General features: G+C 31.9%; 1 protein-coding gene across 4 annotated transcripts in view; it reads right to left on the bottom strand.

Annotated features, from left to right (window-relative positions):
• The window catches only part of LOC132943936 (acetylcholine receptor subunit alpha-type acr-16-like), a 228,613-nt gene extending 214,966 nt beyond the window's left edge, over positions 1–13,647 (bottom strand). For all 4 annotated transcript variants that reach the window (XM_061013110.1, XM_061013109.1, XM_061013111.1 and 1 more), the window contains exon 1: positions 12,863–13,647. In XM_061013110.1, coding sequence (XP_060869093.1) covers positions 12,863–12,926 — 64 coding nt within the window. In that variant the 5' untranslated portion in view covers positions 12,927–13,647. The remainder of the gene's footprint in view (positions 1–12,862) is intronic.
• Between the last annotated feature and the right edge of the window lie 350 nt (positions 13,648–13,997).

The raw sequence follows: 13,997 nt of genomic DNA, 5'->3' as shown, positions 1-13,997 counted from the left end.
ATCTTCATCTTTAGAAGTAGGTATTCCGGATATCTCAACCATTTTTTCAAGTGATTTTTGTTCAATATCATCAATTTTTTGTTTTAAAATATTTACCTCAGTTACTAAGTTTCTGTTAATGTCAGAGATTTTCCGGTTCTCTTCTCTTAATTCCTTCATTTCATTAAGTAATTTGGAAACAGTATTATTGAATTCATCAAATTTGTTGCCCATAAAATTAACTGATTCAGCTAAGCCTTGTAATGTGACGTTATATTTATTAGTTGTTATACCTGATTCAGAATTAATTTTACAATTCGAGCAGACGAGCCTAGATTTACTATTTTTCGACATTTTATTAAATGTTGTTTCATTATAGCCCTGGCAGTAATAATGAAATTGTTTACTACATGTAGAACAGGTTAAACAATCATCCTTAATAATGCTTTCAAAACATTTATTACAATTCATGATTATTATTTGGTTTGTATATTAATAAACAAAATTTTACCCACAATAATCAGAATCAACGAGAGAGGAAAAAAAAAAAAAAAAAAAAAAAAAGATAAGAAAACACAGATAAGCGAGTGAACCGTCAGTATAAACGACCTTACTGTTCGACTGTTAAACTGAAACTGATAATAAACTGAAACATATTATAATAAAATATATATAACGCAGTTAATTAGTAATTTTACTATAAATAATATGTTTTTATACAATTTTGTAATTAAAAAATCATGTACGCACAGTCGTGGGAAATAGTTGAAATAAATTTAATATACTGGTTGATAGGGGGGGAATTAATTCTTCCCATGGGGACTAAACCCACTCAAGTCTAACTCTATTTTTGCATATGATACCAATCCGAACGCCATAATACCGCAATGAATAATTATTGTTGTACTGTCCCACGTGCAAAGTAATATACATAGGTACTTGTAAAATCATGATTTTTATTATTATTATTATTATTATTACTGTCGTTATTGTCATTTGTGTATATATTAATATATTATTAATGGACAATCAAAGTTTTTCCACTCAAACATAATTGTCCACAATATTCATTAACCATTGCTGTCTACTATGGAATAGTATAATATATGAGTAGGTTAGGTTGATTAATATTTCTAGGTACACTTGATGATCGTACAGCTAAAATAAAAATTTTACATGTTCTTGTCATATTCAATTTTAGCAATAATTATTATTTTTTATATCACTCGACATTTTATTCATGAAAATATATTATTTTGATGGATAATAATTAAAAAGATTAAAAATTTAATTATTATAGGAACTTGAAACAATAGTGTTATTATAATAACTTAAGACGAAATTCTTAAAAAATAAACATGGGAACCCTGCAATGAACCATTTTTCTTATTTCAAAATCTTTTTTTTTGTTATATTTTTAAATACACATTTTTTACTAAGTAAAACCTACTACCTATACTACCTATACCCATTTTTTACTAAGTCTTCTTATTTTAAAAACAGAAGTTTGTATCAACACAGGACGAGTATACTAGAGCGATACAAAACAGTTCAATAATTTGAAGAAAAAATATAGTCTGAGTAGTGAGTAGGAATAATTATATATAAAAATTCAAAATTAGAATTTGAATAAATTAATTATCAAAGGTGATTCGTTGCATATCATCTCGTTAAATGTTTTAATAATTCAAATAAATAAATGTATCCAACATATTAGAGTAGTCATTTATTGATTTTCCTTAAAACTACTAAGAAACAATAATTACTAATAAGTCGAAACTTGTAACAACGTATTGAAATGTTTACTTATTTACTTTAAAATAATGTTTTGACGTATTTTATGATGATAACAAATTAAACACTATTATAGTCATAAACATATCTAATGAATCTTCTTCAGTTTGAAATTTCACAACAGCCATTCATCGTTAGTACAATATTATATGCTAATAACTTTGCGTCACCCGTTAAAACCTTAAGTATATCTAAGTATTTCAAATTCAAGTTTTGCACTCAAAGAAACAGTCAAAGATAATATATACGCAGTACTTATAGTGACTAATAATAATAATATGTTTATAATAGTTGTAGATTAAACAAATATTTGATTCAAAACTATTTAGATACGTATACATAATACACTAGGGAAATGTTTAGTTTACAACACTAAGCTATCTTGAAATAAATCAGTGGGTTTTTTTTTTATAGACAATGCATATTTTATTTCGTCTAATTCTATCATAATAATTGTATTAATTTATTTTATAAATCTGAAAAATAATTCACATTTAGAATGATATACAGAACGGCACGTTGTACCTACTGCTATTATAATGTTAGGTACCTACGACCAATACGCGTTAATTTTGCACCCAATAGTTAATATCAAATTTATATGCAATTTGGCTTCTATTTCGATGCTGTGTACCATATTTCACCGTGTATCAACTTATAAACCATATAATTAAACTAACAATATCTCAAACAAAAGTGTAATTATATATTATTTATAAATTAACACACAAATCTACAAAATGAATAATAAAAAAAAAAAATTAAAACAATATTGACGGATAATTTATTTTAGCTATCTTTTTTTAATAAGAATTATAATGAATGTAAGATGATTGAACTTATATTTACGATAATAGTCTTACAATATATTAAATATATGATGATTATTCAGAAGAACTGTGTACTTTGTTGTTTAAAGTGCATCATGAACAATAATTAAGGACTTTTTCTGAATATTGCAGTAGATAGGTACGCAAATGTGTATGATAAAGCTACAGTTTTCGATGTCATACTGACGTGGTACGCATTGCCATTTATCAGATTCGAAACACCTGTACATTGTTCTCACAATATATATTAACTATAGTTCATGTGATTGGATCCGATTTGTTATTTTAACACCACACTGATGGAATTTAATAAATGAATCGCAATTTGTAACAAGTAAATGTTATGGAAACAATGGATATAGCCATAACCATATATAGGTTAATGCATTTGATCGAATTACATCGCACAAAGTAAATAAGTAGGTAGGAACTAGTGTAATCGTAAAATACAATATATATTATTACTAATATAGTAAGTTTAAACATATAAAAACCGCTAAACTAAAAATGTTTTTACTATATGTGTGATGCACACCGGATAGTAGCTTTCATAGAAAATTAAATCTTGAATTAAAATTAATTTTTCTTCAATAATAGATACATATGCAGTACCGCTCAAACAACATTTTAATTGGAACTTATATGAAATAGTGAAATGTATTGATTTATTTACAAATGACATGGAGCATTTTAAAAACTACGGAATTACGAATATTAATGATTAACGAGAAACGCTATGCACAGCCGTGCTGATGGTTCTAAATGAATACCAATGTGGTAGGTATGTTTCAATTTACATCACTAAAACCGTAAACACGTCTGAGTTACCATCCACATTATAATAATTCACTACTATGATACACCTACGAGGAAATATGAAAATATAATGTAGTAGATGTACAACAATAATAATTGAATACAGGATGAATATTGTACATAATTTAATAATATAAAATGTTAATAAACCGTGGTTGATGCTGATAAGACTGATAATATTATACGTTTTTAATAATAGTTTCACGGTGTATTGGAAACGACGATAAAATGGTCGCCTTCGCGAGTTCTTCCTAAGTGTACCATTATAATATTGCTGTAGGTAGGGTAGGTACGTATAGTTTACAAAATCTTTAGTAAGGTACGATGCAAGTATGGCTCGCATATTAGACTGTTAGAGTGTATAATATTATTTTTTTTCTTACAGTTTAACATTCAATAGAACCTTATTTAGTAAAAAGTTCAACTATTGGAGTAGGTACCTTACGAGTTATATATTATTATTATAATATCCATGCAAACCATTTGTTTTGTTAAAAGTTTATCAAAAAACTTCCTATGCGCCGTAAAAATAACTGAAGCACTCATTAAATTTGTTAAATAAAACATGATACTTTAAGTATGATTGTTATAGTATTTTTTTTTATTATTATTAATTAGTATTTGAGACTATAAATCTAACAGTAGGATATGTGTGGCAAGGGCGGGAAGTGAGCTAGGTATTTCAGTCACGGGCGACGTGTGTGGCACGAGCCGCAGGCGAGGACCGCATTTCGCCCAAGACTGAAATTGCCTTCCCGCACGAGCCACACATACTATTTTTCGTCACACCTGGGATTTCCACTTTACCGCCCACTGGGCGGAAAAAGAACGCTTTCCAGCGCTTCAACCGCTATCGAAAACCAAACTTTCGGTGCAGGCGTGACAAAAAAATATTTATTTAAACGTGCGAAATAATATCGCGAGACCACAACCGACCGAAACAAAATGTGATGTTCTTAAACGACTTCAATAAAATATTAATATGTAGGCCGGTCAAAGTGTCTATACATGCCACGTGGACTTACGGTTTAGTTAGACCAAAATGCCATAAATAGTATCTCTGAACCTCCACATTAGTATGGCGGTGGATGACATTGACAAAACTAATCGACACGTCGTAGTAATCCTGACCAGAATAATATATCGGCAGCCCATAGTACTCTGGGGGAAGTATAATTTTTCAATCCCTCTTCTCGCGCCTTGGATATTTATAATTCAAAGTGCACCTATATAACCCTGTAGAAACATTGTACCTGGAGTTGAGGCCACGTTACTGTCAAGACAGATGGGTCACGGGTTTCCTTTGGAATTTATATAAACATCTTACTGAATTGGAAACCATTCGTTATGGCACCTAGCAGCCCAACAGAATAATATGATTTTGTCTTTCGCTGCCAAAGATGAATACCTACTTATTAACTTACATTATATTTAAAACTTTGGTATAATATTATATTATTGTGCGGTATTTGTTATACTGTACTATTATATTATTCCGAACACGAGTTTATATTTAGCGTAAACCGTAATATTATAATATATTAATAAAATGGGGTTTTCGGTAGAATTAAATACAGATTTAGAAGATTTGATTAGGCAAAATAAATATTTACAATTTATGCCTAAAAGTTACCAAATAATTAGTGACGTACGATAGTAAAATGTTGGACTAATAACGATTTATGGTTCACGGTTTTCCTCAAGTAAATTGTGTATGTATGTATTGTATATTTTATGCAAATATTCTCAAATGTAATTTTTATATTTAAAGTACAAATCAGGAAATTTAACTTAATTTTTCCAAAAGCTGTTTAAAAATTAATACTGTACAAACAATGACGAGCACAAATATAACACAAGTCAAATATTGGATAATTTTAATCAAACACATTATTCAATAATTGATTCGGGTAAACTATATGAAAACATTTTACAACGTTTATGCACCAAGTGAGTAGATTTAAATAAATTAGTTGATAATTAAATTTTCAATTATTTACAATACATCATAACGAACAAACATTGTCAATTGTGAATATTGCAATTCAAAGGATAATTAATAATTATGTTCATAATATTTTAATGGTAAATCTATTTTAATTTATAAATGTTTGTTATAAGCCAATAACCTTAGTTGTTGATTCTGTATCAAGAAGAAAAAAGGATAAATTAATAATACTTAAATAATTAAAATTCATTTTTAACATAAAAATAATTATAACATTATTATAATATTATTTAAACTTAATTTATCAAATATAATTGGTCAAACAACTTCATATTAATTTACATGGCACTTAGTTATTTTGTTTTTTTATCATTTTGGCCCACGTGATACTAAAAATGCCAAATATGATTATATAATTGCTCGTCTTTTAAACACACAAGAAGTACCCACCTAAATATTAAAGTTAAAAATCAGAAAGGATTAAATGGGACACTTGACAGTAATTTATTGTTTGTCTTGGTATAAAAGTTAGACTTGTTGCCATCTTCGAGTGGCAAACAGCGAAATGGAAACAAAAATAAAATGCCTGACAAATTATTATTACAGTAATTGTAATTTTATTCATGACTATTTTAAACATTATGGGTTGAACGAAGCCACATTAACTTACTATTATTTTCCAATTTAATTAATACTGCCATAGGAGAGTAATTTTATTTGTAGCCAAGAGTTTGTAATTTTGTCTGTAGACTATAGAATAGAACATCTGAGAAATATCAAAAATGCATTAATCATTGAAACGTTTAATCATAAGACTAAACTAATGCCTAGTGTGTCTGGTAATAATCTTTGCGATATCAATAAAGTTATACATGGCTGAGAACAATGACATTGAAGAAGTTATAGTGTTGGATTAGAGCAACTGCGTAGAAATCAGCTAGTACCTAATCAATCAAAAGTTATTCGGTAAGATAAATCACAAACATAAATACATAGGTATACTGAAAATGAAAGCATATGATAACTCTCCAGAATACAGAACACATAATTAAATGAGATGTTCACATAGTGGATTATATTTGGATACGTTTGATGTTGTTAATATGTATAGGTATCTACTATTGTGTTTGGTTATAACTTATTATTAAATATTTGTATCTATTATAATATTACCCATAACTTACTTGCCTGGTAAAAATTTCATGTTAATAAAAGAAATTCATTTTTTTTCTTTTTAATTAAAAATGCGAAAATCAAGTGGTATATAAATTAACATAATATTTAAACAAACTGTATGCCTTAAAATGTTTCCTGAATAGTATAATTTTTTTTAAAAATGTAAGTGTTTTCACAAAAAAATTATAATAAGCGTTAATAACTTTTTATTTAATTGCATGTAAAGTCCTACAAGTTCGTATGCAAGTTGCATTGTTTTGTTACTATACTTTTTATAGTATACAACCATCCTTTCGACATATTTAAGACAATGTAATGTGACACATGACTTTAAATAGTAAGTTGGACGTTTAGACAATGTCTAGGAAAAAATGTAATTATTCAATTTTATTCCAACTATGTACGTATAATAGTTTATGTTAATACAAAAAATGTAGGTTAGTTTTTTGGTTTTTCATATTAATACTATTATTAGTTCTATATTACAATAAATTATAAAACTATTTAATAATTGTTTCATTTATTTTTGTTCATAAACTATTTGATGAAGTTTTTTATGGATTATTAATAGTAGGTACCTGATGTCAGATTTCCAGGTATCAGGAAATGGTGAAAACTTTGAAGTGTAATAAATAACAATTAATACAATGTACTTATTATAATAATTATATTGTTCTATTTAAAAACGAAAGATTTAATTTAACATTTTTAGTTCCCTATAAAAGTTACACGCTCTGTGTATTTGCTTTAATTGTATTATGCAAATAAATAATTCAACTGTACACAAATAATGTGTATCTACATAAAAAAAAGTTTAATATTTGCATACTCTCTACTATAACCTGTATACGCACTCTGTAAGCATGACATAAGAAGTGCATCGTTACATTAGTTCGAGTGGGGTAAGTATAATATCCTCAACAATATTAATATCATTATTTTGGTCTTTGGATTAACTTTTATAGAAATATTATTTTAAAGGGTACAATATGTGTGTACCATTTCATTTCTTTCAATTAATACAGATACGCATATTATTATGATACATTTCAAAATAAATTTACTATATTATCATCCAACAGTAAAATTATATTATCCATGTATAAGAAATAAAAATAATCACATTTTTACGTGAACAATTAATAACTTGATTAAATTAAGTACCAAGTTATGCAAAATCCAATGGCTTGGATTGTATTTTAAACCAGAAATCGCACTTCTACGTTTTAATAAGATAAAAATGTAAGTTTATAATATCCTGTGTAGGTATGATATTATTTTGAAAACAAAACAAAAAATTTACGAATACGGTAAAGTAATTTTAACAACATCTTGACCATTTTTGTTTGAAATAAACTTTGCTTGAAATTGTTTTTCAAATTTCATGATTGTGAATATTTATTTAAATAATAAAACACTATACACCATTATTATACAACAACAGAGGTGATTAAAAAAACATAAATTCTCTGAATAAAAATCGCTGACCAAACAACTTTTTCAATTGTATTGTTAATCGCATTCGAGATAATTTAAATTTTTCAGTAATTATATGCCCTTGTCAGCAGATAAATGTTTATTCAATACAATTAATAATTTTCCCCAGAATGTACTACAGATGGTAACAACAATGTTGGATAATTAATGTGAAATCCTATATATTTATGTTTGGAAACATTGAGTTTATTAGAAAAATGAATAAAAACAAGTTATGAATTTTAATTTTTAATGCATAACTAAACCTATGGTTTTTTGCATTAATTTTCAACAGTAAAGTATCATGGTTGTTTTTATTGTTAAATAATAATAACGAATATTAGGAAATAAATAATAGTTTGACACCAATTGTTTTTTTTAATTTTGTTTCAAGTGCTTTATTGGAGACATACGATTAACTCCAGTATTCATGTAAGTCAATAATAAAATAGATAAATTGAACTATGTACCCCGAACTTATAGTGGACAAACTGAACAAGAGTCGAACTTTTTTTTCAGATTGAACTAATTCAAACCAAATCAAACTATTTAAATTTTATATAGAACTCCGCACAAACTTTTGAAAAATAATAAAACTTTGAAAAAATATTAAGGCAATAAACTTATGACGAAAAAACCAAAACAACATAATTTCACATGAACAAGAATTTAATTTAATTTTTTCCGTCAATTACATTAAGAATTTACTTAGTTTTCAAACCAAACTATTAAGCATTATTCAGTTTGTTTAAAATATTTACTGTTTAAAGTTCAGTTTGGTTCAAAAATCAAAATTCTAGATTATATTATAATTAATCATAATATATTATACTGCTTTCTGATGCTCAGTATGAATATTAGTTTAAATCATAAATTATAATATTAAATATGAAATTAATTCCAAACTAAAAATTGCTCTTTGAAAATACTGCAGATCTTCGAAATCGATAAAGTGTCAATACCTACAACATTTGGTACCAGTTAGTGACATTAGGTGGCGCTGGAAGAGTAAAGTAATAAACTGTAAAATCAAAATAATATTTTTTAATTTTAACATTTATTCTACAATAATTAAGGATTGTCGTATTGTATATCGTAAATTAATATAAAAACGAATATGATATTAATAATATTTTTGTGTGTTTCCATTATGAAAAAATGTCTAAATGTTAGTTAAATAATTTTTATAATAATAATATGATAGTTTATTATAAACAATATAAAACGTAGTTTTTAAGAATATTTTCAATACTCTCAACAGTTATTAAATGTATGCAAAATACAAATGCATAATGATAATAATTAGAAAATCGTCAGAATTAAAAACGAATGATATTGTTTGTTGATAAAAACGGAATTACAAAACTTTTTGAAAACTTTCCTAATTCTGAACTTCTGGTATAGTTTGCAGAATACAATTTACAGGCATTGATTATATCTTGATACAATCAAAAATCAAAAAACTTGGGTTTCTTTGAAATTAATAATTCAATTTTAGCGAAGTTTATTACAACTATTAAACCGAAGTTATTGTATTATTATGGTATTATTTTAACTACCTACCTATTGTATTCTTACGTGTTATCTTAAATGCATCAAACGTTGAATGAAAAACCATGACGTTTAGGAACAGCGTGATATAAACAGTTATTAATTAATTACATTAATATGTTGGGACCAAACATATTTTCATTACAGCGTGATTCGTCTTAAAAAAAAACTTTCCGAAATCCAAAAGTCATGGCGTATTGAAGTACCTATACTTATATAAATATGTTATAGAATGTTGATAACTCCAGTAATACTGTGGGTAAGGGATATTATGTGTATTCAAGAAACAGAAAAATTCCAAATTTGATTTGATTTGTTCGTAACCGGACATGACCGGCCAAGTTCGTTGGCTATACACTTACTAATATTTGTCGTCAAACAATATTGTTTGGATTAAAAATCGTTATTGATTTTATATCATACAAGTCCTATATTTTATTATATAGATGAAAATAATGTACATATTATACAATAATTATTGTCCCGTGGCATCGGCGAATTGTGACGGGAATAGTTAACGAATCGCATTGTTCGTTTCTATAAAGGATTACAGACCCGACGAAAGTCAAACGAAATAATAATTTAATTCTGAAACTACTTTCACGGAAAACCGACACGACCGTTACATTATAATAATTGTATACCGTCGCAGTTGTACAATATTATGTTGTTTTTTAACGCACGGTGACAATAATCGTTTGCGAAAAAAATCGTCTTCGAATCGTAATCGATGAGTCGTCCGCGACCGTCCATATATATATTAACATAATATTGTACTATCGTAAACTATGAATTAATATAATATATAATATCGGACGAGCTGTGTACGAAGCATATATTATATACGGTGCGATTGCCGGCGCATATATATCGCTCGTAATAATAATAATAATAATATAATATCACAGTCGATCACCGCGGTGTAACGGTGCGTGTCTTACGCGTCATTCACAACTATTGCGACGACGACTGCGCTCGAATGTAACTTTTATTGTTATTATTATTTGAGTGTCGACCGCAAAGTGTCATGATAATAATAATATTATCCGAGATTATTTGAATATTGTATCAAAACGAGTGTGCATACGCCCGTGGAAATCTTTGCCTACGCGCACACATGACCCCCCCCCCCCCCCCCGCCCAGCCCCGAGAAAAATACCCTAGGTGCTCTACCGATACGCGGCCGCGGCGCGTCGGCGTGTTTTAAATGAGAGATTAATATAATAATAATAATAATAATATCAATATCTGCATCCGGTCGTCCGACTGTAATATATTTTCGCGTGCACTGCACTTTTCCGGAACGTGGAATTCGCGTTTGTGGCCTCTGCGAGACTTGCACAGTGGACTACAATGTGTTTGACTGTCGTTCGTATACATTCAGTACATATATATTATATATATTATATATATATGCCGAACGGAAGTTCATATAATATAGTCTCCGGCATCGCAAATATCCATTATATTATGACCTCTGAGAGCCCGCGTGTGCCCAATTTCGAGTGCGCACGTTTAGTGCAGGTATAACTTACTGTTCTCCGTCGCCGCGGCCGGTTCGATCCAATCAGGTCTGGCCAGAGTTTCGACGGAGTGTTTTATTTATCTCATCATTATTTTTTTTTGTCTCCGTAACGTTAGACCATTCGGCGCGTTACAGGGACGTAATAGTTATGGATATAACGTATAGTTGGTATATCCATAATATGAGGGTTGGTTTGACATTTTTTTTTCAAACAAATTATCTGTTATATTTAGCGGTATAAATCAAGTTTAGCACCCACGCGAGTTATTTTTTTTCAGAAACCTATGTATTACAACCAGTTAAGAACGATGATGGTGCAAAAAATTAAATGTCGGAAATCACTAGTTTTTATAGCATTGCCTTACGAAGTTCACGATTTTTGATGTCTTACGCACAAGCACAACGCTTATATCATAGTTTAACACGCTTATAACGAATTTCCAATTTTTTTTCTAAACCTAGGTAAATCAACATTTTAAAATTATGGTACAAAAATAATTCCGACACCCACCCATTGTAGTTTTACATAACAAGTCGAGGGATGTTTTCGATTTTAATTGTCCGAGCGAATGACTACGCCGGGTGTATATGAAAATACCAAACATTTCAATTAGCTATAACTTTAAAATAAGTCTGACCGCCAAATTCAGACTTCCCCTGCATCGTTTTTAGCAAGCTTGACTATATAGGTACCTACGTTCAAACAAAAAAAATTGAAAAAAAGGTTGTTCGGTAAAACAGAAAAGTTCCAAACGTGCGGTAAAATATTACGTTGTACGAATGCGTAAAGCACTGAAAATCGTGAACTTTGTAAGGCTATAACTTAAAAACCAATGATTTCCGCAAATAATTTTTGCAATATCGTTCTTAACTCGTTGTAATAATACACGGATTTCCGAAAAAAATTAAAAATTCTCGTCTGCGCTAAACTAGATTCGTTCCCAATAAATTGTTATAATTATATCTAAGTACATAATATCTTATATTTGTAAAGTGTCCATTGTGTTCAAATCCTTCCCCCCCCCCTCGAACACGCCCATGATGCATAGACATCACAACTATCCTGTGAAAAAGATATACCTTGTGATTGTCCTTAATATAGGTGTACTGTTATTGTGATTATTTTACTATTACGTTTAAAACCAAAATTAAAATAGTGGGTTGGGTGGTATAGTGCAACGAGACGGAATGAAAAGACATCAATCTATAATAATATTATAGTTGATGGTATAATAATACCAAGTGTACGCTTGGACCGGGGACGGTATTTGCATGTGTGTTCGGCAAAACTATCGTTCAAGACGGGTGTCGTCTGTACACTATACGTCATAATAACAGTCGAACACAAATATTTTGGGAAAGACTTGAACGATTTCACGGTGTTTGCGAAAAAAAAACACTACGTGTTGAATGTGCGTATAACCGCCGCACGCGGAGAAGGTATAAGGAGGAGGAGAAGGAGGTGGAGGAGGCGGCGAAGGATGAGGGTGAGGAGGATGGAGAGGCGGTTGTAGCAGTATTATATATAAACAATATATATATATATATACACTTTTACAGTGCAGTAGTCGTATAGCTACTAGTTGCTGTTTAAAAATGTAACTGTGCTATATCGCGCTCGGCGATCATACACGTCTTATAACAATATAATATATTATAATAAAAACATCGGCACGTAACACGCACGTCGCGTCGCAGTTATTGTTCGTGTGACGACCATACGACGCATCGGCTCTATACGCGGGCGTACGTAGAAAGATTTCTCACCTTTTATCTCCACGGCCGCCAACAGGAACAGCACGGCGACGAACTTTGCCAAGGAAGACGTCATCGCGCGTGTGGACGGTGCGCGCGTGGCAAGAACCGACGACGACGACAATCACGCTGGTACGCGGCGACAACAACTTCGCGGTGGGACGACTGGCTCGGGGCGAACGGACCGTTGGACGGACCGCCGGCGACACGGCCACCAGTTGCACAGAATCATCGCCGGCATCGCTACCGCGGCCTGCGGCTCTTGTGGCGTCTCTCAGCGTACGGCGACGACGGCGACGACAGTGGTCGTGATAGCGATGGTCGTTAACGCTGTCCGTCGTGTGGTCGACGGCGGCGACGACGCGGACGGCCACCCATTACCGGCACCGGCGTATTTGTTGCGCGGTGTACCGCGGTGACACCGTGGTGGTAACGCGAGAGAAACGAAGGTAAACGACGGCGATGGTATGTAGGTGGGTTCCACGCGTGTTATTATCACACTGAACGCGTACTCGCGACACGCGACGTGTATGTATTATAACATTTACACGCGGGCTAGAAGTGGAACGACGACGTGAAAAGGGGATGGAAGAAAGGAGTAAGGGGGGGGGGAGAAAAGACGATGAAAAAAAAAACTTCAAAAGAACCCGAAAAACCTGTAGTCGGAGATTACGATGGGACCGGCTGGCAAGACGACTCGACGGCGGCGTCGACTTCAGTGGACGAGCGGCAGACACGTCGGCCGCGGCGGACGACGACGACGACGACTACGACGAACAGCGGTGTCAGTGGCGGCGGCTCACACACGACTAGCCGCCGGGACCGCGACGGAGGCTGATGGTCCTTATTCTTTGCGCGGGCGCGCGTATCAGGCCTTTGGGTGTGCGCGGAGCGCGCGTGCGGTGGTGAGCCCGTGGTGCGCGGGGCCCACGGTGCTGGTGCGCTGCCGCAGCCGCCGGTGCTCGTCTAGCGATAGCGGGCGAACCACGTCGCCGACCCACACACCGACCCACACACACACACACACACACGCGCACACGAGGGGGTGTGGGTGCCGCGGTATACTACGCGGCATGCAACCGACGCGCACACAACGCCTTTAGCTGGCTGCCTGGCTGGACGTCCGTCTGTCCGTCCGTTCGTCCGT

Source organism: Metopolophium dirhodum, chromosome 4, assembly GCF_019925205.1.
Source record: "Metopolophium dirhodum isolate CAU chromosome 4, ASM1992520v1, whole genome shotgun sequence".
Lineage (NCBI taxonomy): Eukaryota > Metazoa > Arthropoda > Insecta > Hemiptera > Aphididae > Metopolophium > Metopolophium dirhodum.
This window is presented reverse-complemented; position numbering and strand designations above follow the sequence as displayed.